Here is a 23,566-nt window from a genome sequence, read left to right as displayed (position 1 = left end):
ATCCGTTCTTACTATTTAATCCTGAAACTGCAAACTTGGCTTCCCGTCTTCCTGGTACCTCCCACCTTTGAAACACGTTATAACTGAACACGTGAGAATAATGTGGGGGGTGTAGTTTAAAGTTTCTATCCTCTGGTTTGCCACCACCACCTTCAGGTGGGCAACCCAGTAGGCACTAACCCCCACAACCCACTTGATAGAAATCTGGAGATAGGAAAGAATGTTTATTCCACATTGTTAGTTAACAGAGAGGGCACAGGAACAGTTCCTTTCATACATGAGGGTTGGCAGTCCAGGAGAGCTGGGCCCCAGGTGTGGACATGGGGATCTTCAGCCAGCCCTCATTATGGGGGCTTGTCATCCAAGGCTCACTACTAAATAAGCTTTCTGCTGCCCATACACACGCCGTCAGACACACTCCTGCCACAGACTCAGCTGTGAATATGATTGACACAGTACAATAACGAAAACAGTGAATACCGATTTAATTGGATACGGAGGATGGGGAGCTAAGCAGATGGTTGGGAGGTGGAGGTGAATTTCTTGTTTCTGCTGAGTAGGTCATCATTAGATGACCTCTGAAGTGGACAAAAACGAAATAACATAAGCATGTTCTTTAGAAACATGGAGAAAAAGAAAGAATTTGAAAGCAGCTGCCTTAGCTGAGCAGGAAACTGGGGATGGGGGTAGGGTAGAGGGCTGCTAATTGCCTTTTTGTAACCATGCAGATGTGATACTTTGTGTTGTTGGGCAGGGTCCAGACCAGTCGATTCTGACTCATATCAATGCCACAGAACAGAGTAGAATGGCTCCATTTTTTTTTTTTTTAATCTTTACAGAAGATCACCAGCTCTTTCTCTGGAAGAGCTACTGGCTGAGTTCAAACCACTAGCCCTTCAGTTACCAGCTGAGCTCTTAACCATTTTGCCACTAGGGCTCCTCGCTTTGATCATAAAACCAAAAAAACCCACTGCGATCAAGCTGATTCCAACTCACAGCGACCCTATAGGACAGAGTAGAACTACCCCATTGGGTTTCCAAGGAGTGCTGGTAGATTCAAACTACCAACCTTTTGGTTAGCAGCTATAGCTCTTAACCACTACGCCATCAGGGTTTCCTGCTTTGATCATAGGTAATGATAAAAGTTACCTAGCTAATATAGGTGAAGCACCTAGCACAGTGCCCGGTACAACACAGAAATAGTTTGTGTGCTCCTTTTCATCACTGCCACTGCAGGATATAAATTACCTAGATTCACCGTTACCTGTAGTTCAATCCTTTCCTCCTGAGACTGTTGTCTAAAGCAATCCTCCAGAGTCTTCAAAAGAAGTGATGTTGTATGCGACAGAAAACTGATAGCAAGAAAAATTAAAAATATCCACCATCTGAGATACAAATCTAAGCAACAGTAAAAGACCATTTCTCCCCTTAAGACTGATAATCCATTGGTAAGCTGCGGGTCTGCACCTCCACCTGGGTGATGGGAGTGTAACAATTGATTCTGTCCACAGAAGGCAACTTTCCACCACTACCGATATCGCTGAATGCACGTACGACGTGGCCCAGCAATTCCACTTTCAGGAAATTTTCCTACAGAAATACCCACATTTGCACAAAATGTGTGGAAAAGCATGTTTATAATATCAAAACCTTGGTAATAACCTAATTATCCATCATAAGGAACAGGTTGAGTAAGACGTGGTGTTCCCAGATGACAAAACGAGGGAGCACTTTTCTCCACTGAATCGGATGGTCTCTAAGAAACACTTAAGTGGAAAAAGCAAAGTAGGAAGCACCAATTTGCTGGTATTATGCATAAAATGTTGATGAAAAGATACACAAAAAATCGGTAACAATAATCGCTTCTGGGGAAGATAACTGGGTGACCGCCCAGGGTGGGAGCCTTCACACCGCATAATCTTCTTCTGAAATCCGATTCACTGTAAAGCTAAAAATAAATTTACAAAAGGGGCGGGGCTGAAAAAGTCTATCTCCGATGCGTGTAATTCATTAGCAGGGGAGCCCCAGCCAGCACTGGTTGTTGGCCCGGGTGGGCACGGGGGGACCTGGGGTGCCGGGGGACCCCAGGTTAAATGCGCCAGGGAGGCCTCATGCAGCCGGGAGGACCCCTGGGTGCGAGGCCCGAGAGCCCAAGCGCCCAGTCCCGCTTCACTCGGAGCCGCACACACCACGACACCCGGTAATTCGCGCTGCGGAACCACCGAGGGTCTGAACCGTGTCCACCGGACGTTCATCCTGCGCGCAAACCCTGCGCCTGCGCAGACCCAGTGCGCCAGTCGGCGAAGGGCGGGCCCAGAGTCGGCGGCTCATCGTCCGATGCGGCCCATTGGTTGAGAGGTGCAGTGTGGGCCGGGCCCGCCGCTGATTGGACAGCGCGCGGGCAGCTGCGGCCCATGGCCCAATCGCGGAACGGCGCGTGAGGCGAGGCGCCTGGGGCCCGGGGCACCCCGCTGTTGCGGGCTCAGACGCCTGGTGTGCAGTCATGGCGTCTGAGAATCCGCTCACGATCGTCACCTGCACCGCGCCTGTCAACATCGCCGTCATCAAGTACTGTAAGTAGCGGGGCTATGTAGACGCCTGGCGGAGGCCGGGGTGCCCAGACGAGGCGGCAGGGAGCGATCCGGGCCCCGAGCCTCCCCGGCGCCCCCTCACTGGGGGTCGGCCGTGTGCGTCACCGCGCAGGTGGGTGGGGGACGGGAGAGTGATGGCTGGGTGGGTGGGAGCCGGGGTCAGCCTGTGCATTCGTTCGCGCTGCAGGTGGTGGGGGCCGCGTGGGTGGGAGTCAGGGAGTGGGTGAGGGCTGGGTGGGCGAGAACATGGGTCAGCCTGTCCATTCACTCACCGTGCAAGTTGGTGGGGGCCAAGTGGGTGACAGCCGAGTGTGTGGGGGCTGAGGTCAGCCTGTATATTCACTCACCCTGCGGGGGAGTTGGGGTTCGGCCAGAACAGTGTGGGCTGCACAGAGATGCGTGGGAAATCGAGTGTGGGAGTGCTGTGGCCTGGAGGCTGGTGGTGCCATGTACTATTACTGTGAGTAGTCATAACAACCGTTGCTATTTGTGGATGGCCTTTTGCGAGCTAGATGGAATATTACTTTTCACACCATCATCTTCTTTAACTTCACAGAAACCCTGTAAGTCAGGTCCTATTAACCTCCCATTTACAGATGAGGAAACTGAGGATCAGAGCAGTCTAGTCACCTGATCCGGCATCCAGCCAGAGGTGGTGGTGCCAGGCGTCAAGCCCGGGCTGTCCCACCGCTCCACTGTTGGAAGGCAGGGAGGTTGGGAAATCAGTTTTGGACATGCCAGATCAACAGCCTGTTTCCTTCTCTGAGCAGGGTCCTTAGACAGCTCCAGGGCTGACTTTCCCTCTCTCTCTGCCCAGCTGGGCCAGTCCTTATTCCAGGAGGACAGGTTGGGGTGGATCTTGCTCAACACCACCTGCTCCCACTGGCAAGCTGCCCAAAACAGCTGAGCTATCACCGTGGGCCCCTGGCCTTTTTTTTTTTTTTCCGGATTTTATTTCAGCATAATTGAAATTCACATGCAGTTTTAAGAAATAGTCCTTTGTACCCTTCACTGAGTTTCCCTCAGTGGGAAAATCAGAAAACCAAATCTGTTGCCATTGAGTCGATTCTGACTCTTAGTGACCTTATAAGACAGAGTAGAACTGTCCCATAGTGTTTCCAAGAAGCAGCTGGTGGATTTGAACTAAAACTATAGTACAACGTGGCAACTGAGATAGTGGCATTGATACAGCCAAGATACAGAACAGTTTATCACCACAAGCATCACTAAGGTCCCTGGGTGTGCAAACAGTTTCCACTTGACTACTAACTGAAAGGTTGGTGGTTCAAACCCACCCAGCAGCACTGCGGAAGAAAGGCCTGGTGACCTGCTTCCATAAAGATTACAGCCAAGAAAACCGTATGGGGCAATTCTATTCTGTAACACACATGAGGTCACCAAGCATCATAAGGGCAAAATGTGACCTGCCTGCCTCAGAAGGAGAACTTAGATGTCAGTGTGAGGAGGGAGGGGGCCGGCTATGGGGAGTGAGGTGCTGCTGGGCTGGGAGACTGAAGGGCTCTGCTTTTGGTCATCCGCTCCAGGGGGAAAGCGTGATGAGGAGCTGGTCCTGCCCCTTAACTCCTCCCTGAGTGTCACCCTGCACCAGGACCAGGTGAGTGTGGGCAGGGATGGCGCCATATGGACATGTGCAAAACTGCTCTCAGCAGCTGGTGGGGTGACGGGCTCAGCAGTGAAAACTGTCCCAGCCAACCACAGTGTTGTCCTGTCTCTGTAGCAACGTTCCACATGCACACACTTGCACACCCCAGGGTCTCAGGTCTTATCACACACTCGCACATAAAAACAAAAAAACCCACTGCCGTCGAGTGGATTCTGACTCATAGCACTCACATGTAGACACCATTATACACGTACATGCCCCAGGGTCTCATCTCACACATACAGTATGTTCACGCTAACGGATACACACACATACACACCATTATACTATACACACATGCCCCAGGGTGTCATCTCACAACACAATACACACATAGCAATAAACAGACACGTACATACGCACCATTATACATATACACACTTGCCTTGGGAGTCTCATCGCATGCACACAACGCCCACGTGCACACCAATACACACACACACACGCGCCCCCCCAGGGTCCCCTGGGAACTCCTGGCCTTCTGTGTAGAACATGGCTCTGCTGTGGCTATCAGAACCCACCCCACCCCACCCCCATCCTCCAACCAGGGCCGTAACTGCCCCTGAGGCTGACCTGAGGGGCTGTGGGGAGGAAAGTCCTTCCCAGCAGAGAGGGGATGCTGGGCTGGACTCCCCTTCAGCCCTAGAGGTGACCCTGCTTCCTTTCCAGCTAAAAACCACAACGACTGCTGCCATCAGCAAGGACTTCAAGGAGGACCGGATCTGGCTGAATGGCACAGAGGTGGATGTGGGGCAGCCGCGCCTACAGTCTTGCCTTGGGGAGAGTGAGTCTGCACGGTTGTGGCTCCCCTTCTTCCCGCCCTCGTTCTGGGCGAAGGTCCAGTGCCCTGACCCAGTGGTAGCAGTTTATCCTCAGTTTCCTCTCTCACCGGACTTCCTGGAGCTTCGGGCTGACTGAGGAGCCTTGTTATCACTGGGAGGGTCTGGGACCTGGGGCTTTTCCGTAGCAGGCTTGTGTGAAAATCTGGGGGCAGAGGTGAGTGGGTCAGCTGGACCCGTGCCTCCTCCTGGCCTGAGGGTATGCTGGCTCCACCCATCACCGGATGCTGACAGTGTCCCTGTCTCGGCCTACAGTCCGCCGCCTGGCCCGGAAGCACAGAAGCACAGATGATGGGGACACGCCACCCCTCAGCCTCAGCTACAAAGTGCACATTGCGTCAGAGAACAACTTCCCCACGGCTGCAGGCCTGGCGTCTTCTGCTGCAGGCTACGCCTGCCTGGGTGGGTACCACAGAGATTCACGCAACTGTGCAGCAGCAGAGAATGCTCTGTGTCCAGGGAGCCCGGCCAGCCGAGAGCCATTCCCTCCAGGCCCTGTCCCCTCTCTCAGTTTGCCGGTCTCTCCTCAAAGCACATGTCTGAATGTTGAAGTCTTTTGGTAGTGCGTATGCCAAGGCTTGCTGAGTTGTATGGAACAGAGACCCCTTTAAGCTAAAACGGGTGCAGTTTCTTGGCTCATGAAACCACCATGAAGTCCAAAGGGTGCGGCTGGCTTCAGCCACAGCTAGGTCTAGGGTCCTAGCAACATCGTGAGCAATCTCTCTCTGTACATCTGAGCTCTGCTTTCTCTGCTTTGGGCTAACTGTCCAGCAGGGCCTCCTCCTCCCATGTGATGGCAGAGCTGGTCACCAGCAGCATGAGACTGGTGGAGAGGGGCACCTCTCACCCTGTAGTCCCAGCAAAAATCCCAGGATGGGAATTATTGGCATAGTTTGCATCACATGACTGTCCTGGGTGAGCAGACCTCAGGGTGGGCTCAGCCCCTCTGGGGACATGTGGACTGAGAGGGAGTGGGGAGGTGGTGCCAGCAGAGAGCAGGCATTGTGCACCTGCGTTCCCCAGGCCCCCAGTGCTGCCCCATAGTAAGCTCCCTCTGTGCCTCGTCCCTGCCCCTGATGATTTTCCAGACTCCCTCCTCTCCCTCAAACCCAGCTCAGATGTCCCCTCCTCAGAAAAACTCCCTCCAGCCCCTTTACAGCTGCCTCCCTTGAGTCCCCAAAGGGTTTGAGACTCCTAAGACAGTGAGCCCTGAAGACCTGGGCCTGTGCTTTGCTCCACTTTGTAGTCCAGAGCAGGCACTTGGTGGATGATGGGGGGGTGGGGGGGGTGGATGGATGGACAGAAGGAAAGATGGATGGATGTATGGATGGCAGATAGGTAGATGGATGATGGCTGGAGAGTGGGTGGATGACATATGAGTGAGCAGGTGAGTAGATGACTGGTCGACTCCTAAAGCTGATGGCCAGGCAGCTCAGTGGTCTCAGCATTTGTAGGTGACCTGCAGGGCGTTGGGGGGTGTCTAGGTCCAAGCATCTGGACCTATCCTTGGTTGTGCTGCCCGCATGGCCTCAACCTCCTTGGCCATCTCTGAGTCCCCCTACCCTCCTGTGCCTACAGCCTACACCCTGGCGCGAGTCTACGGGGTGGAGGGTGAGCTCTCGGAGGTGGCCCGCCGCGGCTCAGGTAGCGCCTGTCGGAGCCTGTACGGCGGCTTCGTGGAGTGGCACATGGGGGAGCGGGCCGACGGCAAGGATAGCATCGCCCAGCAGGTGGCCCCTGAGTCACACTGGCCAGAGCTGCGCATCCTCATCCTCGTGGTGAGTGAGCCTGGGCGAGCGCTCAGAGACAGGCTCCATCTGTTGTCTGGGAGGCAGGCGGTTATCACAGCTGCACCGGCTGCAAGACCACTAGTGAAGAGAGACCCCCTTGAAAAGCCTCAGAGCTGATCCCAGGCCCCAGGGCACTGCTCCCTGGTGAGAACCAGGAGGTGCTGGCGCGGGTTCCCACCTGGTCAGCACAGCCCATACCTGCTATATTCACCCCAGCCGAGGGGAGACCTCCTCCTGCCCACATGTGCAGAGCCCCCACCAGGCCTCCCCTCAAGCCGCAAGGCCCAGCTGTCCGCAAGAGCACAGCCTCTGCTTCCTCCTACTGCCTTGGCCAGGTGCACGTGTATGGAGGGCCAGTCCTGAGCAGCAAACTGTGGGTGTGCACCTCGCTTCCTGGCCTTGGCCGACTCAGGGTTACACAGGGGGCTGGGGGTTCTGTGTTCCAGCCCTGGAGCCTGAAGACCTGGTGTCTTCTCTGCTGAGACTTAGCTCCTCTGGAGCCATGGTGGGGGGCAAGTTCAGGGCCCTTTGGGGCATGGACACAGGGCATAGGGACCACCTCTCCCCTGCAGGTGAGCACAGAGAAAAAGCTAACTGGCAGCACAGCGGGCATGCAGACCAGCGTGGAGACCAGCACTCTGCTCCAGGTGAGGTGGCAGTGGCGGGAGGGCCGGGTGGTGTGTCTGGCAGGGAGGAGCCAGTACAGTTGCTGCCTAAAGGGTAGAGTAGGCTCAAGCCCTCTGTTAGGAAACACACACCTTGCTGGAACATGCCTGTTGTCCTGCAGTTTCGGGCCACATCAGTGGTGCCAGCACGCATGGCTGAGATGATTCAATGCATCCGCGAGCGGGACTTCCCTGGCTTTGGGCAGTTGACCATGAAGGACAGCAACCAGTTCCACGCCACCTGCCTGGACACTTTCCCCCCCATCTCCTACCTCAATGACACCTCCAGGCACATCATGGACCTGGTGCACCGCTTCAACGCGCACCATGGGCAGACCAAGGTAACGTGGTTGGGTCACCACATGGGGGGCACCAAGGGCCCCATCTTCTGGCTCCACCAGGCCCGAAACCCACCACAGTGCTGCTCACTGTCCAGCTGCATACCCAGTAAAGAGTGTGCTGTAGCTGCAAACACAGCAGGCCGGAAACCGGAGGCTTACAGAACACACCCCACCCTCACAGTGCACAAAGCACGCTGGTGTTTCTACTTGATCCTGTTTTGTTTCGCGTAAATGGCGTCCTAACAGACACATTGGTTGCGTGACCCGGTAGGGCTGCAGCACAGTTTGGGCGCAGGGTAGAAGGTTTCTTCCTCTCACGCGTTACCGGGCAGGGGTCCCATGACACAGAAGCAGTGCTGCCCCCTCTGCTTGGTTCAGAGGCCCGGGGGCAGCTCAGTTGGGCAGAGCAGGTGGGTGCCATGTAGACGGCCAGGCTGACCAGCGCGTTCCAGGTGGCGTACACGTTTGACGCGGGCCCTAATGCTGTGGTCTTCACTCTGGATGACACTGTGGCAGAATTTGTGGCGGCCGTGAGCCACTGCTTCCCCCCGGAGTCGAATGGAGACAAGTGAGTGACAGCCCTGTCCTCCCTTTTTGGCAGAGCGGGGTCCCCTGCCAAGAATGGGGAGTGGGTGGCATCCACAGGCCAGGGTTCTGAGCCAGGTAGGGGGGGCTGCAGGTGGTTGGATGTGGCGGGTATGCCTCCTGGTGACTGTGATATGTCTCAGGGTCCCATAGGGAGGACGTGCCACTGTGCGCAGTTACCAAGGGTCCACGTGGACACCATGGGTCCAGTAGCCTGGAAGCCCACACACCTGCCCCCGCCCCGAGTGGCTGATTTTATCCCACTGTTCCTTTACGAAGGGAGCCCACACGCCTGGCCACTTAATGAAAAGTGTCCTGCAGCCCCTGGGTTTCCTGCTCACCATGAGAGCCAGACCTGGGCAGGCTCCCCAGTGCTGCCACCTCCCGTGTGTAGGTGTGTTCCATTGGGCCCCACCCAGCATCCCAGGCACAGCAATGTGACACCAGTGACTGGTTTCATGCCTTCCCGCTGTCTCAGTGGTCCCTTGTCCTCAGGAAGGACAGAGCTTGCAGGAACCTTGAATCTGCTTCCTGCCTGGCAGTGTGGGGACAGGGGTGGGGGTGCCTTCTGTCTGATAATTGGGGCAGTGCTGCCTTGTAGGGTGGGTGGCTGAGAATATCGGTCTCCTGCACCATTGCCCTGACGTTTGCGGGTCTCCCTCTTTTGAGGAGTGCAATGATGACCACGGGTGAGAGGCTCTTTCTCTCACGCCGTGTTAGCCCACAGGGCCTGACACAGCCATGGGCCAGGGTGCCCAGAACCTCTCGAGGGGGAGGCCCTCGGTGACCCACCTGTCTCTACCCAGGTTCCTGAAGGGGCTGCCAGTGAGGCCAGTCCCACTGTCGGACGAGCTGAAGACCACACTGGCCCTGGACCCGACTCCCGGCGGTGTTAGATACATCATTGCCACGAAGGTAAGTCCAGGCTAGGGAGGCCGGTGTCCGAGGCTCAGGCTCCGTGGGGCTCCCCTCCAACGGGGAGGTGCTTTGGGACTGGCCGGCTGGGAGGAGGATCACACTGCATATGACACCAGTGGCAGCAAGAGCAGCAGTGCAGAAGCAGCAGTAGTTCCGCTTTCCTGCCGACCAGGGCGGCAGTAGTTCTGCTTTTTCGCTTTCAGAGTGCCAGATAGGATGTGGTGTGTTTGCTCCCCTGCTCAGACCCACTTCGAGGGGTGACAGATAATCTCAGGTGCTGGGAGGGAGGGGTGTGATGAGAACGCAACATGGCTGTGGCCTTGGGGAGGGACAAACTCAGGGACAGCAGACAAGGGGGCAGCTCGCTGGAATGAGTAGTTTCCAGGACGGGGCTGGGAGCCACCCTTGGGGCCCCCTGTGACTTGTCCTCCATCCCTGGGTCTGGGTGAGGGAGGCGGGTGACTAGTGCCACCCCAGGAGCTCCCAGCAGGGAAGGGGCGCAGCTCTGCCCAGAGGAAGCTGAGGGCAGGGCTCACCATCCAGGTGGGGGGGCCCCTCCTCTCTGCCTAGCTTCCTACCAGGACTTATTGGGGGAGGGGCAGCTGGAGGGGGCGGGGCTCTTATGTTGCTCTGACAGGTCTGTAACCTGCTCCTTAACAACCTCCCAGCCCCCAAAAGACAGCTGGAGCAGGTGGGATGGGGGTGCTGCTGTCACCCCAACCTGACATTGATTTCTCTGCCCCCAGGCGGGGCCTGGACCTCAAATCCTGGACGACCCTCACCTTCACCTCCTGGGTTCTCATGGTCTGCCAAAGTCCGCCGCCTGACCACCTTGTCGATGGGCTGTTGTCTGGAGCTGGGAGCCGCCAGTGTCTGAGCGGGCCTGTGGGCTTCTGGGTGGCCACTTGGCTCTGGAAGCCAGGGAGCCTGTTGGGACAGCAGCTCTGCTCGAGGCAGTGAGTGACCACCCGCAGCTGTGCAGGCTCCTGGCACAAGTCCCTCACTACTGGGTGCCAAGATGGGAATTGGGATTGGGGTGCAGAGACCTGGTGGTGGGGACTAAGCCCAGCCTGGTACGACCGCAGCCTCATGTGGAGAGTTTGCTGACCCTGTGCTGGGGCCCACATGCAGCTCCGGACGCAGCCAGCCTGTAGCACTGACATGGCCGGACCTGAGTTTCCCAGCAGTGGATGACCAGTGTGGTGCAGGGATCTGCCCAGGGTCTCAGGAAACCTCCAGGGCCCCTTTTGAGGCTGACAGGCTCCCTGCTGAGGCTTGGGGCCCTGAGCTTAGGCCCACAAGGAGGAGCCCTGTGGCCTAGAGGGGTTCCCCTGCTAGGAGATGTGGGTGGCAGCCCCCCCATGGAGGGGAAGGTGGCTGCTGAACCATGGGAGTGGCAAGATTGATGCCAACACGTATGTAAGAGCCACAACCGCCATGTGGCCTGTCGACGAGAATAAACTCAGTGTCACCAACCCCTGGCCTCAGCTCTCTTCATTGGCTTCGGAGTCATGGGATTTGCCTGAGGGTGACAGAGCTGGAAAGGCTACAACACTCCCGGGGCACTGGGGCAAGGGTTCCTTCATCCCTGGAGGAGGGCCAGTTGTAACACATGCTTTGTTCCAGAAGAAACGGCCTTCTTTCTCAGCATGGAAGATAGGTGGATAAAGACCTCGCTGTTCAAACCACCTACCTATATACGGTGAGCTGAAGGTTTAAATGGAAGCGATGCTGAACCCTGGACTGCACAGCCACACCCCACCTTGGGAGGCCCAGCTGCCTGGCTGTCCACCGACAGGACCAGGAGATTCTCAGAGGCCCCCACCACTGGCAGGCCATGCCCAGTGCTGATGCCTACAGGTACCAGTGCTGACAGGCAAGGGGATGAGGGTGGGGATGTGTCAGAATTCCCAGTCTCTGCACACAGGACAGGCTTGGGTTTTCCTTGGCCAGAGCTTGTGGGGACCTCAAATCCAATGGTCCTCCTTTCCCAGGGTCAGTCACTGGGGTGCTGCTAATGGCTTCTGAGACCCTCTTATTTCCACCATCAGGTTTTCGATTGGGCCTCTGCCCACTGGACTCCTTGCTGCTTCTGTTTCTGATATCAGCCATGGGAGAGGTGGGGTCACTTTCCCCCAGACAGTAGGCACTCCTGTCCCCATGTCCTTGTCACTGTGCCTACCCCCTGCAGCTCAGATCTGGGAGCCTGCCCAAGGCTGTGACCGTGAACAGGGGTGGGGGAGGAGGTGACAGGGTTTTCCCATTTTGACACACTCCCATGTGACTGTCTTAAGCCGCCTCCCTGAGTTGCAGAACAAAGCGCCACAGTCTAGGACCCAGGCCCCCGCACTGCACTAGACTGGGAGGAAGTGGGGGTCACCCTGGTGGAACCTCTGGTCCCAGCTGCCAGGCGTCCCCAGCAGCTGCTGCTGTTAATAACAGACGTGGGGAAGGGGACCCATTAGCCCAGCAGCAAGGAAGGGCTGTGGGTGGCCTGGTGTGGCTGCTTGCACCGGCCCTGTGAGAAAGGCCTGTAGTCAGGCAGCCAAGTAAACTCCTTAAAAGCCCTGACACTGCTGGGTCTTCAGCGAGATGCCTGCGGGATCCTCCGTGTGGCGCTCTCAGTCCTAACACACACACACCCTGGTCTGACACCGCCACTGGTGAAAACGCAGAGTCGGGGCTGCCAACAGCCTCTTTTGTCACCGCAGCTGGTGATCCTTGAGCAGTCGGAAGCTTCGTAGTCCGGGTTAACGAGGCCAGGGCCCAGCGCAGAGCAAGTGGTGGACGAAGAGCTGAAGGAGGAAGTGGGGCCTCACCGGGAGGAGACCTGAGCGCAGGGAGCTGGCCTGGCCTGTCCGGGGCGTGGAGGCCTGAGCGAAGCTGGGGGCATTGAGGGCTCCCGGCGGCTGTGCGCTCCTGTCTGTGCAGGGCTCCTCACAGTACAGGGCTCTGGCGAGCACAGGACCCCGCGCAGGGCGCCCACGGGCCCCACACACAGGCAGCCCTCAGTCTTCCTGCTCTGGGCCTGAGGAGGAGGGAGTGGGGAGCAGGGCTTCTTGGGCCGTGACAGCGCCAGAGACTCGCGCCAGGCCCGCCGTCGGCCTCAGTTTCCCTACTTGACCAATGGGAGCGTGCGTTGTGTCGGGGGGCGGGGCGGAGCAGAGCGCAGCGCAGCGGGGCGGGGCGAGGGTGGGATCCCGGGGCGTGGAACCGCGGGGCGCAGAGCGAAGCCGCCGCCGCCATGGGGCAGATCGAGTGGGCTATGTGGGCCAACGAGCAGGCGCTGGCGTCCGGCCTGAGTGAGCGCGGGGGGCTGCGGGGTGCGGGCGGGCCTGGGCCGAGACCCTGGAACGGGGGCTGGGTAAGGGGAGGCAGAGACCCCGGGCTGCGGCCCAGGGAAGGGGGCTGGAGGCGGAGCCAGGGTGTGTCCGGGCTGAGGGGAGTCAGAGGCTCCCGCTGCTGGCCGAGGAAGTGGGCCCCAATCCCCGGGGTGGTGACTGGAGCTGGGGATGGGGAGCCAGGGCGTTGGGGAGTCCAGAAACCTCGGGCTGCGTGCCGTGCAAGTGGGGGCTGGAGATCCCAGGCTGCGGCTGGCGAAATGGGGCTGGAGCTGGGACGTCAGAAACCTCGGGCTGAGGCCGGGGAGGGAGGGCTTCAGGGACCCCAGGATGCGCCGCAGCATCTCCCCTGCTGGTCAGTCTGCCCCCTCCACGGCTCTGCCCCGTTCGGACCTCGGTCCCAGGAGAGGAAGTTGCAGTCGGGGGAGGAGGCGTTTCTGCTCTTGTGGTTTCCGGGGAGTCACCACCCAGCCTGGGTTGGGAAAACCCAGCCTGATGACCCATCCCTGAGACCCCCAACCCCAGCGGGGGGCTGCGGCCTGGGGTCGAGAAAGGCACCCTCCCTCGGAGTCAGTGCAGTAGGGAGAGAGGCCTCTGGCCTGTGGGGCATCTTGTAGTTCCAGGGGCCCCCCGGCCCAGCTCACTCACTGACTGGAGGTTGTGCTTCTGGGGGCTGTCAGCAGGGACAGAGGTGGCCCAGGAGGGGTGGTTGGGACTTTGGTCTGAGGCAAGAGAAAACTTCTTGAAGCGCCTCCTGCCTCTGGGGATGCTCCTTCCCGCCACCCATCAAGCCACTCCCCAAGGACCTGCTGCCCTTCACCTGCACCCCTGGGACGGAGTGTGCAGGAGGAACTTTGGAAGGGTTGGTGGTAGGGAGGGTCCCAACCCCTCACCACTCGCTACTCACCTGAGACTCTGCCCTGAGTCCCTGTCACCAGGGGCAGTGCAGTACCCTCTCCTGGCAGCCAGCACTTTATGATAACTTTGGGGTGGGGGGCCCAGCAGTCTGCTCTGTTTCCAGTGGTCTTCTCCCTTTTGAAGTTTGGAGTGGCTGGGATTCTATGCGTCAGTTCAGATGATACTGCTCCCCTGGGGAGTGTCACCCCGGGCCACAGACTGTGAGGTCTGTTGCCCTCCAAGCCAGCTATGTCCTCCTTCCTGCCACAACTCACCAAGCACCTCCAGGAAGCAGGTGGTGACAGAGAGACCTGGGTTCTAGTCCTGTTAGTGTGAATGTGATGGTCATAGCCACCCATTTAGTGCAAATACAATGGTCACAGCAGCCTCATTTAGTGATAATATGATGGTCACAGTGGCCCCATTTAGTGCGCCCTTACTGTGCACCAGGTAGTTTCTGTTCTTTGCCTCCTCGACGTCCTCTGGACTGTAAGGTGGTACTAGTCTCAAGTCCACTGGCAGACAGGGACGCCGAGGCCTAGGGAAGTTGTAACCTCTGTCTCGGTTGGCTGCAGGTCAGTCTCCCAGGGCCCTTCCAGCCAGCTCTGCGCTCCAGCCTCTTGCTGACTCCTCTTCACTCTCTGTGTGAATTGTAGCCACACAGCACCACTCAGGCCCGATGGAGCCCCGTTATTCGCAACTCCATTAAACCACCTTCTTTTTATCCTAGAAAATGCCATTATATCAGATCCTATCACTTCCCTGCTTAAAACCTTCCTGCGACTTCCCATCGCGTAGAGTAAGAGTCAGCTTCTGACCACTCAAGCCCCCGCCTGCCTTCCCAGCCTCCCCAGCCACACTGGCCTCCTCTGCCCCTGGCTCTCCCGAGCTTCTCTGTGCGCCAGGGCCTTTGCAGACGCTGTCCCTGTCTGGAGCATCCTGGCTGTCCTTTACAGTCCCTTCTCAGCTCAGCACTGGCTGCTCCGACAAATCTTTCTGAGCCCTTGCCCCCTTTCTGCCATGTCCCCTGTCCCCGCTCACTACTCTCTGAGGTTGATTTCTTTCCCCGTACCAGACGGTAAGCCCCCTGAAGGCACAGGCCTCTTCCGCCTGGCCCACTGCCGAGTCCCCAGCCCCTAGAAGACTGTCTGTGTGTCATAGGTGCTCCCTAATGTTCGCTGGAGGCCAGACTGAGTCCTCATGCCTCCCTGTGAAGTCAGTCATGGTGTTGCCCTCCCCTCCCTGACCCCTGCTGGTGGCAGTAGCAAAACTGAGGCTCAGGACATGGCACCCCCAAAGGTGACAGTCAACAACATGTTGACTGAATGCATGAGGAAACCGTCCTTTCCTTTCCAACACACAGAAATGCTGATAGACAGATGGAACAAGTTAATGTGTAGGCGAGCTCAAAACAAGAATAAGAAGTCTGCAGGGAATGGAACCAAGTGAGGCTTTAGGATGGTGAGCAGGGCTGAAGTCGGGGCCCCCTGGGAATCGGCCACAGAGGGCCTGGACTGGACCCTGTGGGTGTCAGGGCCTCTGGTGGGAAGGGGGCTGAGCTGGGCTTCATGCAGGAGGCCAGAAGGGCCACTGCTACATGGAACAGACTAGACAAACCTCCCCCAGCCCCTAGAATCAGCAGAGACGAGTGTTCTCTGCCATTGAGGCTCTAGGCGGGAAAAAGTCACAAGACAACAACCCTAGAAACTCAGGCCTGTGCTGTGCATGGTGTGAGTGCCGAATTTGTCCTGCCCTTGTACAAGGACTCCTGACCAAGACACTGAGATAAACCAGACTCAGGACCAGAGAAGCCACAGGGCCCCAGCAGAGACACATATGGAGGCTTCTACCACACAGGTTAGGAGGGACAAGGTAAACGACACCTGGAGAAACAGCAGACAAATCTAAACGTGAGCTGGTGCACAAGATATTTTAAAAAGTCCAAAAAAACCAAATGAGTTGTCATAGAGTTGACTCCGACTCATGGCGCCCCCTGTGTGTCAGGGCAGAACAGTGCTCCACAGGGTTTTCAATGGCTGGTTTTTCAGATGTAGATCAGCAGGCCTGTCTTCTGAGACACCTCTAGGTGGACTTGAACCGACAACCTTTCGGCTAGCAGACGAGCGCATGAACCATTTGCAGCACCCAGGGACTCCTTTAAATTGTGGTCTGTTCATACAACAGAGTGCAACTCAATAAATAAAAGGATGAGCTGGCCCACAGCAGCATCAAAGCAGAAGGAAGGAAGCCAGAGGAGTCTTCCAGCACTGAGAGGAAGGGGACATGAGGGGACGTCCTGGGTTGGTTAGAGGGCACAGGGGTGTACACATGTGGAAAGTCATCAAGCTTACGCGTGTATATTTGACTGTGCATGATTGTACTTCAGGAAGTGACTGGGGGGGATGTAGTGATAAGTGCTTACAAGAGGCACACATGAAGCAAGAGCACACAGAGTTGGAAAAAAAGGGATGGAGGATCTAACAAATACGAACCTAAAAACCAAACTCATCGCCATTGGGTCGATTCCAACTCATAGCGACTCTATAGGACAGAGTAGAACTGCCCCATAGGGTTTCCAAGGAGCACCTGGTGGATTCGAACTGCCGACCTTTTGGTTAGCAGCCATAGCACTTAACACTGCGCCACCAGACTGTAGAAATATCAGTGTTACTGTTAGTTGTCGTTGAGTTGATTCTGACTCTTGGCAATCCGTGTGTGCAGAATAAAACTTCATAGGGTTTTCAAGGCTCTGACCTTTTGGAAGCAGATCGGCCTATGAGTGGGTTCAAACTGCCAACCTCTTGGCTAGTAGTCAAGTGCTTAACTGTACCACCCAGGGACCTTCAGAAATATCAGTAGCAGGTAAAATTTTGGTGAAGGTGAAAACGTTGATAAGAATAAACAGCAATGCCATGTAATAAAAAGGAGCAATCCACTGGGAAGAGACAGAAACCAACCGTTAACGATAGTCTTTGGATGCATAAAGCGTCCAAAGCAAAGACGCAGACTGTGCGGTGTGGAACCTAGGCTAGCAGCTCTGAGCCCCAACCCCTCTCCTTACCTGGTCGCCTGTCCTCTCAGCTGCCTCCCTCCTTCACCAGTGAATAGTGGCTCAATCCTCAGCTGTCAGCTGAAATGTCACCTCCTGGGGGAAGACATCCCTGACCTCCTTAACTCAAGCTTTTCACCATTATCTACAAAAACGTCTGCACCCTCCTGGGTCCCTCTTCCTGGCCAGAGGTCAGCAAGCATGTAGGCGGATTAAAGGGCAGCTCTGTGGTGAACCCGTGGCCCCGAGGCGGGAGGAGGGCACTGTGCACTCCAGCCCCTCCCTCAGGGGCTGCCTGCTAACCTGCTTCTTCTCTGCCCGCAGTCCTTATCACTGGAGGCATTGTGGCTACTGCCGGCCAGTTCACCCTGTGGTACTTTGGGGTATACTCCATGTATCCTTGTCTGCAGCTGCCACCGCCAGCATGGGCGGACAGGGTGGGTGGGAGCTGGTAGGGGGCAGTGGAAGCTGGGCTCTGGCAAGGGCACAGGCAGTGGGCTTTGGCAGGTGATGCTATTGCCCCCGTGGGCATGGCACTTAATAGTTTGCAGAGTGCTTTTCATGCCTGTTCTGCTTAGAGTCACAGCTCGGGGGACAGCAAGGCCCACTTTGCAGCGTGGGAAGTGGGGCCCAGAGCAGCGAAGGGACCTGCCTGCATTCACATAGGGTTAGCAAAGCCTTCCCCCATGCCCAGGGAATGGGTGGCAGTGTTATCGCCTCCGAGGGCAGGCACCGGGACTGGGCCCTGTCCTCCTCCACCCTGCCGGGCCCAGCCGTTATAGCCCCTGTGCACCCACCACTAGAAGCCAGAAACAGGCTAAGGGGCCAGAGGGCTCAGGACGAGGGGTGAAGGTCAAACCTGTGTTCTGGCTGTGTGACCTCGGGCAGTGGCTGTACGTCTCTGAGCCTCTTAGGTCTCCATGGGCAAATGGGGCTCATCATGCCCCCAGGGCCAGGCTGTTCCTTAACCAAGTGCTTAGTGCAGCAGGAGTCCTCGTCTGCCTGCTGGAGTACCCCCGGGGGAAGAGGAAGAAAGGCTCCACCATGGAGCGCTGGTGAGTCTCCCTCCTGTGGCGGGTACATCGGGACTCCACCAGGGGTCCTGGGATCCATCCAGGGGTTCCAGGGTCCATCCTGGGGGTCCATCTTGGGGTCCTGTGGATCCGTTCTGGGGTCCTTGGGTCCACTGGGGGTCCTGGGGTCCATTTGGGGTTGTTGGGGTTCATTCTGGGGGTCCTGGGTCCATACCAGGGATGCAGAGCCCAGGCAGAAGTCACCGGGGCAGGGCAATTGGCCAGTAGCGCCTTCAGGAGCCCGCTCCCTTCCCTTTGGGGCTCCAGGCACCAACCCATTCTTCCTTCTGGGCAAACTGAGGCTGGATGCCTGCCCAGCTTCTGCCCTGTGGTTCCTGGGATAAAGAGGCTGGGGTAGGGCCGGGGGTGTCCTGGGTGGGACAGGTACTGACCCCACTGTCTGTCCTCCTGGCCCTCCCCCCTGCATAGTGGACAGAAGTATATGACGTCTGTGGTGAAGATGTTTGGGCCCTTCACCAGAAATTACTACTTCCGGGCCTTCCTGCACCTTGTGTAAGTCCCCACCTGTGCTCCCTGCCTTGCTCTAGGAGGTCTTGGAGTAGGCCCCCCTCACTGGCTTAATGGCCTGGGCAGGAGACCTTGGGCCAAGTCAGACCCCCTCCCTGCCTGGATGTTTTTCTGAACAAAAACGCAGAGCTCAAGCTCTGGGAGAGGTTCCCGAAATCTCTTGTCAATTATCTATTGCTGTGTAACACTTCACCCAAACTCAGTGGCTAAAAACACTAACAGTCAAGGTTCTGGGGTTGGCTGGGCTCAGCTGGGTAGTTCTCATTTCTGAGCTTGGTTGGACTCAGCAGGACAGTTCTTGGTTCTGGGGATGGCTGGGTTCAGCTGAGCAGTTTTTGCTGGTGGGCTGGCTGTCATGTGGTTGCAGCCTTGAAGGCTTTGTCACTCACATGCCTGGTGGTTAATGCTGGTCTGAGGCCCAAACACCCACATGGGGCCTCTTCACAGCTACTTGGGCTTCCTCCCAATGTAGTGGCTGGATTCCAAGGGCTAGTGTCTTGCAAGGTACAAGTCAAGGCAGAAAACAGCTCAAGGGGCCAAAACTGAGGAGCCAGACTTTGGCAGGGCTGGACATTCCTTTAGTCTGGGGTCCCATGGGACCACACATTTCTAGTTCATTTTGTCCCAAGATCTCTTGGCCTCTGCCCCAAGACTCGGTCTTCTGACCCCTTTCTGATTGCCCTTCCTGATGTCCCCTGCCCCAGGCTGTCCGTACCTGCAGGCTTCCTGCTTGCCACCATTCTCGGGACTGCCTGCTTGGCCATCGCGAGTGGTATCTACCTGCTGGTGAGTGGTGTCCTCTCTAGCCAGGCCCCCAGCCACCCCACCCCTGGCCCTTGACAACCTCAACCTCTCAGCTGCTCTGCAGGCTGAGCTTAGGCCCACCAGAAGCTCTTGAGGTCCTTGCTGTAGCCAACAGGGTCCTGCATGTTGGCTCCTGTCCTGGTGAGGACATCTAAGGTGTGCTGGACCCTTCCCCATGTTTTCTTATTCAGTAGGCACCTGCAGGGCGGGTGCTGAGCCCCCACTGTACAGATGAAGATATGGAAGCTCAGGGAGGCACGAGGCTTGCCCAGGGTCACACAGCCAGCCAGGGGCCCAGCCTGGGTTTGGATCCCTTTTATCAGGCTCTTTCCTCATCTAGACCATTTTTTCTCCAATGTTGGGGGCAGGGGTCAGGACCTCCTGGGGGAACTTGTTAGCAACACAGATGCAGACAGTCGAGTTTGCCTGAGACTTACGGAAATGACTTCAAGTTATGAGAAAGCCCATGTGATAAAGCCATTTTCGTAAGAGGATAAGGCTGGATGAGTGACTGTGGTCACCTCTGGATGAGGTCGGACGACATGGGCTGGGGAAGCACAGCAGTTCCCGCCTCGGGGCGAAGCCTTGGAGTTTCCCTAGGATGCCGGGGCAGAGAGGGATGTCAGAGACCCTCCATTGTGAGTCGATTTGTCTTCTTTTATCCTCAGAGCCCACCCTTCACCCCTACTCCAGAGGAAGCTGTTCTTGTGTGTCTGGCATGCATGTTTTCTTTCTCTGTGTTCTTACGAAATGTGTAGTGTGGTTTGTGCACTCTTTGTGTTTATATAAATGGAGTCGTGTTTCCAGTCTTGATGACTTCTGCACGTGTCTCTCCGCTTTCCAATTCCTTACTGTTGCTATGTGCACTGCTGTTATTCTAGCATCTGTGGAGCCCCCCACACCTCACCTCTGCACCCTCCCAGGACCACCCAGTTGCCTCCAGCTCTCCATGGCCACATGCAGCCCGTCCCCTCACAGACCTGAGTGCGAATGTCCTTGAGTTAAGCCCAGAGCGGAACTGCTGGGTGGGCTTAGGCCCTGCAGCCTCTGTCGTGTGATGTCGTCTGGTGCGCCAGGCCCCATGCGCAGGTCCATCTCCCACCCCACCCACCACGCTCGGCCTTCCCAAGCTTTCCACAGCTTTGGCAGTTTACCAGGCATAAGGCTGACAGGGCGGGTGACTTTGACTTACATTCTCTGATGAGTTATAAGCGTGTCCACTGCTTCGTGTTCTGTAATATATGTATTCTTCGTGTTCCATAATATGTGTAATATATGTATTCTTCTCGAAGTTGCCTGCTCTTAGTCTTGGCCCATCTTTCTATGCACCTTACTGCCTTTCTTTTGTTGGCTGGCAGGAATTCTATGTACATTTTAGCTATTAATCCCTTGTGGGATTTAGACATTGTCTCTTCTCCCTTTCTGTTAAGGGTTGGCTAACTGTGTCCATGAAGGTCTTCCTTCAACAGAAGTACAGAAGTTTGTTTCTTTATTTGCTTTATGGGTTGTGCTTTTTAAAAAAGCCTTTCCCTGCCCCTAGGTCATAAAGATATGTTGCTACATTTTCTTCTGTCAACTTCATCTAAGATAGAGTGTTCTAGCTCTTAGGTAGTGGAGTCACAGATATTCACTTTATTATCACAGCCCATTTAAAAAAAAAAAAACCTAACCTGTTGCCGTTGAGTCAATTCCGACTCAGTGACTCTATAGGTCATAGTAGAACTGCCCCATAGAGTTTCCAAGGAGCATCTGGTGGATTTGAACTGCTGACCTTTTAGTTAGCAGCTGTAGCACTTAACCACTAGGCCACCAGGGTTTCCAATCACAGCCCGTAGCGTGTATAAAAACCTGAAAAACCAAACCCATTGCGGTTCAGTCGATTCCGACTCACAGTGACCCATACAACAGAGTAGAACTGTCCCATAGGGTTTCTAAGACTGTCATCTTTATGGAAGCAGACTGTCATATCTTTCCAAGCAGCTGGTGGGTTTGAACTGTGACCTTAGAGTTAGCGGCAGAGCGCTTAACCACTGCACCACCATAGTTCCTTATAGCCTATATAATATGTATTTTTGTCTCTATCAAATATTATGGATACACATTTAAAATACCCATTCCCAGGTCCCCAGCCTGTTGAGTTGGAGCACCTGGGTATGTGGCCCAGGAGTTTGCATTTTTAGTGTCTCCCCAACACCCCCCCACCCGACCCAAAGTAGAATCACTCGGGTACTCTCTTTCCTGCCCCCTGAAGACAGGCACAGAGAGTCTTATGCAGAAGTGCTGGGGCATCCGCTGGGTCTAGGTAAGGGCTGGTACAGGGTGAGTGGGAGTCGCTCATCAGGGCAGAATGGGGCCCTGCGCTCCCTGGATTCCCCACCCCCATCGTGCCCTTCGAGCTGGCCGGCATTTGTGAAAACTGGGCCTGGCCTCCCTGTGGCTCCGACCATAGTCCTCGGTGACAAGACCTGGGAACCCCTTAGGCCTGGAAATTTGCACCAGGAAGTGGCCTACAGGGCTGTTCCGGAACCGCCCCCCCCATTCCCACCTGCCTTACCCCCTCCCCGCCCCCATGTGAAATAGTCTGGCTGTGGTGTCAGGAGACCTACTCCGGCTGTGTGGCCTTGGGCACGTCATTCAAGCTTTCTGAGCCTCAGGTCCTCCATCTCTAGTGCACCCAAGTGCAGGTGACGGTGGGCGGGTGACCAGCGAGTGTGGGTAAGGGGCGGCTCCCAGTGTGACCCTCCCCCACAGGCCGCCATTCGCGGCGAGAAGTGGATCCCCATTGAGCAGAAACCCAAGGAGCGACCGCAGGTCGGCGCGACCATCAAGCAGCCTCCCAGCAACCCCCCGCCCCGGCCCCCGGCCGAAGCCCGCAAGAAGCCGAGCGAGGAGCAAGGGGAGGACGCGGCGATTGGAGGCTCCCCGGGCGGCGCCCAGACTAACCCCATCCCCGTGACCGACGAGGTCGTGTGACTTCCCCGCGCGGCCACCAGGTGGCGCCCGCACCATCTGGCAGTAAATGGAATAAAGGCATGGCGGGCCTGGGCGTCTTCATGGGGGCCCGGGGGGCGCGCACCTGGGATTGTCCACCGAGGTCCTGCAGTGCCGCCCCCCCGCCTTTTCTTCCTTAGCAGAACCACACGCAGTGTTTCGTTTTCATGAGCAGCAGCCTTTTCTTTCTCAATGGCACATAAAATTACAGGCACCATATATAGTCTATGAAATACGGTATCCGGGATTGCAAGTGTTTGAATTTCTACTCCAAATTTACTTCCTGGCTTGGGAGGAGTGAGCTTTGCTACCCAGCTCCACAGACCCGGTCAGGACACACCTTCCCAGTGCATCTCTGCCACCACCCAAGAGACCTGGGTTCCAAAATTTTCCAGGGGCTGAGTGAAGTGGCAGAGTGGAAGAGGAATGTGGACAAAGCAGGCGAGTCTAGGAGCAGCACAGGTGGCCTTCCACCCCGTGTCTCTTCTGCAGAGGTACCCGGTGAGGCTTGGTGGAGGCTGCACCTCAGAGCCCACCAGCATCAATCTAAGTAGTTGGAGGCTCTGGCCGCCCCTCCTCCCACTCTCTCCTCAGGCTACCAAAAAAAAAAAAAAAAAAAAAGTCCTCCTTAGCCATGTCTGGTTCCCCCCGGGGTCTAGCTTGCCCTCCTCCAGCCGAAGCCTCTCCTTAGATACCCCATATACACCCAGAGTGTTTGTCTTCAGCTCGCTCCTCCCCACTCAGTCTGGGGTGCCCTTTCCTCCTCCACAGGCCCTCCTGTGGCCCCTCTCCACAGTCTGGGACATTCCTTAAGCCCCTTACCTCCTGTCTGCCTCACCTGGTCTTGGAAATCACACTCTCAGAACTAGAGGACCTTCTCATGGATGGGGGTGGGGAGGGACCTTGACCCCACCAGCCTCAGCTCCCCACTGTACTAAGGTCTAAGTCCAGCCCTGTCCCTCTCACAGAGACTCCATCCTTCCAGAAGACCAGCAGGAGCCTGGGATCCCTGGCTCCCCCTTCTTACCTGTTCCCTCCTCCTCCGCTTCCCCCTCCTCTTGGCCCACCCTCTGCCTGGACCTTGGCAGTGCTCCTGTTCCATCGGGCCCAGTCCTGTGCCAGGCGAGCCTGTGTCTCTCTGTCCAGAACCAAAAATGCTCGACTCCCTCCAGCCCCCAAGGGCCCCAGGACAGATGTGCTCCGTGCCCAGGTGCCCACCACCCTGCCCCCAGCCTTTCCCACCCTGCTCCCTGCCACTGCCACCCAGGGCCTCTGCAAGAGCTGTTGCCTCAGCCTGGAGCTGTGTCTGGTCACCACATGGCACCCTCCTCGCAGGCCTCTGCTCCCATGTCCCCAGTGAGCCCCCCCGCCACCCCAGCTATTTGGACTGGCAGCCCCTCCTGCACTCCACTGGGCCTCCCTGTCCTTATCACCAGATCAAGCCCTTTCCAGGTCTCCTTTCACTGTCAGCCACCTCTGGGATGGGTGGGT

At 56.7% G+C, this 23,566-nt stretch overlaps 2 protein-coding genes across 2 annotated transcripts; both read left to right on the top strand.

Moving 5' to 3' along the window:
* Nucleotides 1-2,453: 2,453 nt before the first annotated feature.
* MVD (mevalonate diphosphate decarboxylase) lies at nucleotides 2,454-11,378 on the top strand. The gene is made up of 10 exons (XM_049864608.1): nucleotides 2,454-2,573; nucleotides 4,136-4,206; nucleotides 4,924-5,038; nucleotides 5,349-5,495; nucleotides 6,672-6,871; nucleotides 7,456-7,530; nucleotides 7,671-7,889; nucleotides 8,342-8,457; nucleotides 9,281-9,389; nucleotides 10,139-11,378. The coding sequence occupies exons 1-10, from the start codon at nucleotides 2,504-2,506 to the stop codon at nucleotides 10,217-10,219; spliced, it is 1,203 nt and encodes a 400-aa protein (XP_049720565.1). The 5' UTR covers nucleotides 2,454-2,503; the 3' UTR covers nucleotides 10,220-11,378.
* A 1,219-nt stretch (nucleotides 11,379-12,597) lies between these two features.
* Nucleotides 12,598-22,315, top strand: LOC126064990 (cytochrome b-245 light chain). The gene is made up of 6 exons (XM_049864600.1): nucleotides 12,598-12,694; nucleotides 17,004-17,073; nucleotides 17,660-17,734; nucleotides 18,182-18,265; nucleotides 18,985-19,066; nucleotides 21,836-22,315. The coding sequence occupies exons 1-6, from the start codon at nucleotides 12,637-12,639 to the stop codon at nucleotides 22,055-22,057; spliced, it is 591 nt and encodes a 196-aa protein (XP_049720557.1). The 5' UTR covers nucleotides 12,598-12,636; the 3' UTR covers nucleotides 22,058-22,315.
* The last annotated feature ends 1,251 nt before the right edge of the window (nucleotides 22,316-23,566 follow it).

Source organism: Elephas maximus, chromosome 21 (genome assembly GCF_024166365.1).
Source record: "Elephas maximus indicus isolate mEleMax1 chromosome 21, mEleMax1 primary haplotype, whole genome shotgun sequence".
Taxonomy (NCBI): Eukaryota; Metazoa; Chordata; class Mammalia; order Proboscidea; family Elephantidae; genus Elephas; species Elephas maximus.
Note: the sequence above shows the minus strand (reverse complement) of the source record. Positions and strands in the feature narration are given on the sequence as shown.

What these genes read in the sequence shown, in the direction of transcription:
- MVD (XM_049864608.1), top strand. Translation starts at nt 2,504, where the DNA reads ATGGCGTCTGAGAATCCGCTCACGATCGTCACCTGCACCGCGCCTGTC. An exon ending in TCACCCTGCACCAGGACCAG is followed by an intron (nt 4,207 to 4,923) that starts GTGAGTGTGGGC and finishes CTTCCTTTCCAG; the next exon opens with CTAAAAACCACAACGACTGC. An exon ending in TGCGCATCCTCATCCTCGTG is followed by an intron (nt 6,872 to 7,455) that starts GTGAGTGAGCCT and finishes TCTCCCCTGCAG; the next exon opens with GTGAGCACAGAGAAAAAGCT.
- LOC126064990 (XM_049864600.1), top strand. Translation starts at nt 12,637, where the DNA reads ATGGGGCAGATCGAGTGGGCTATGTGGGCCAACGAGCAGGCGCTGGCG. An exon ending in GGCGCTGGCGTCCGGCCTGA is followed by an intron (nt 12,695 to 17,003) that starts GTGAGCGCGGGG and finishes CTCTGCCCGCAG; the next exon opens with TCCTTATCACTGGAGGCATT. An exon ending in TACTTTGGGGTATACTCCAT is followed by an intron (nt 17,074 to 17,659) that starts GTATCCTTGTCT and finishes CCAAGTGCTTAG; the next exon opens with TGCAGCAGGAGTCCTCGTCT.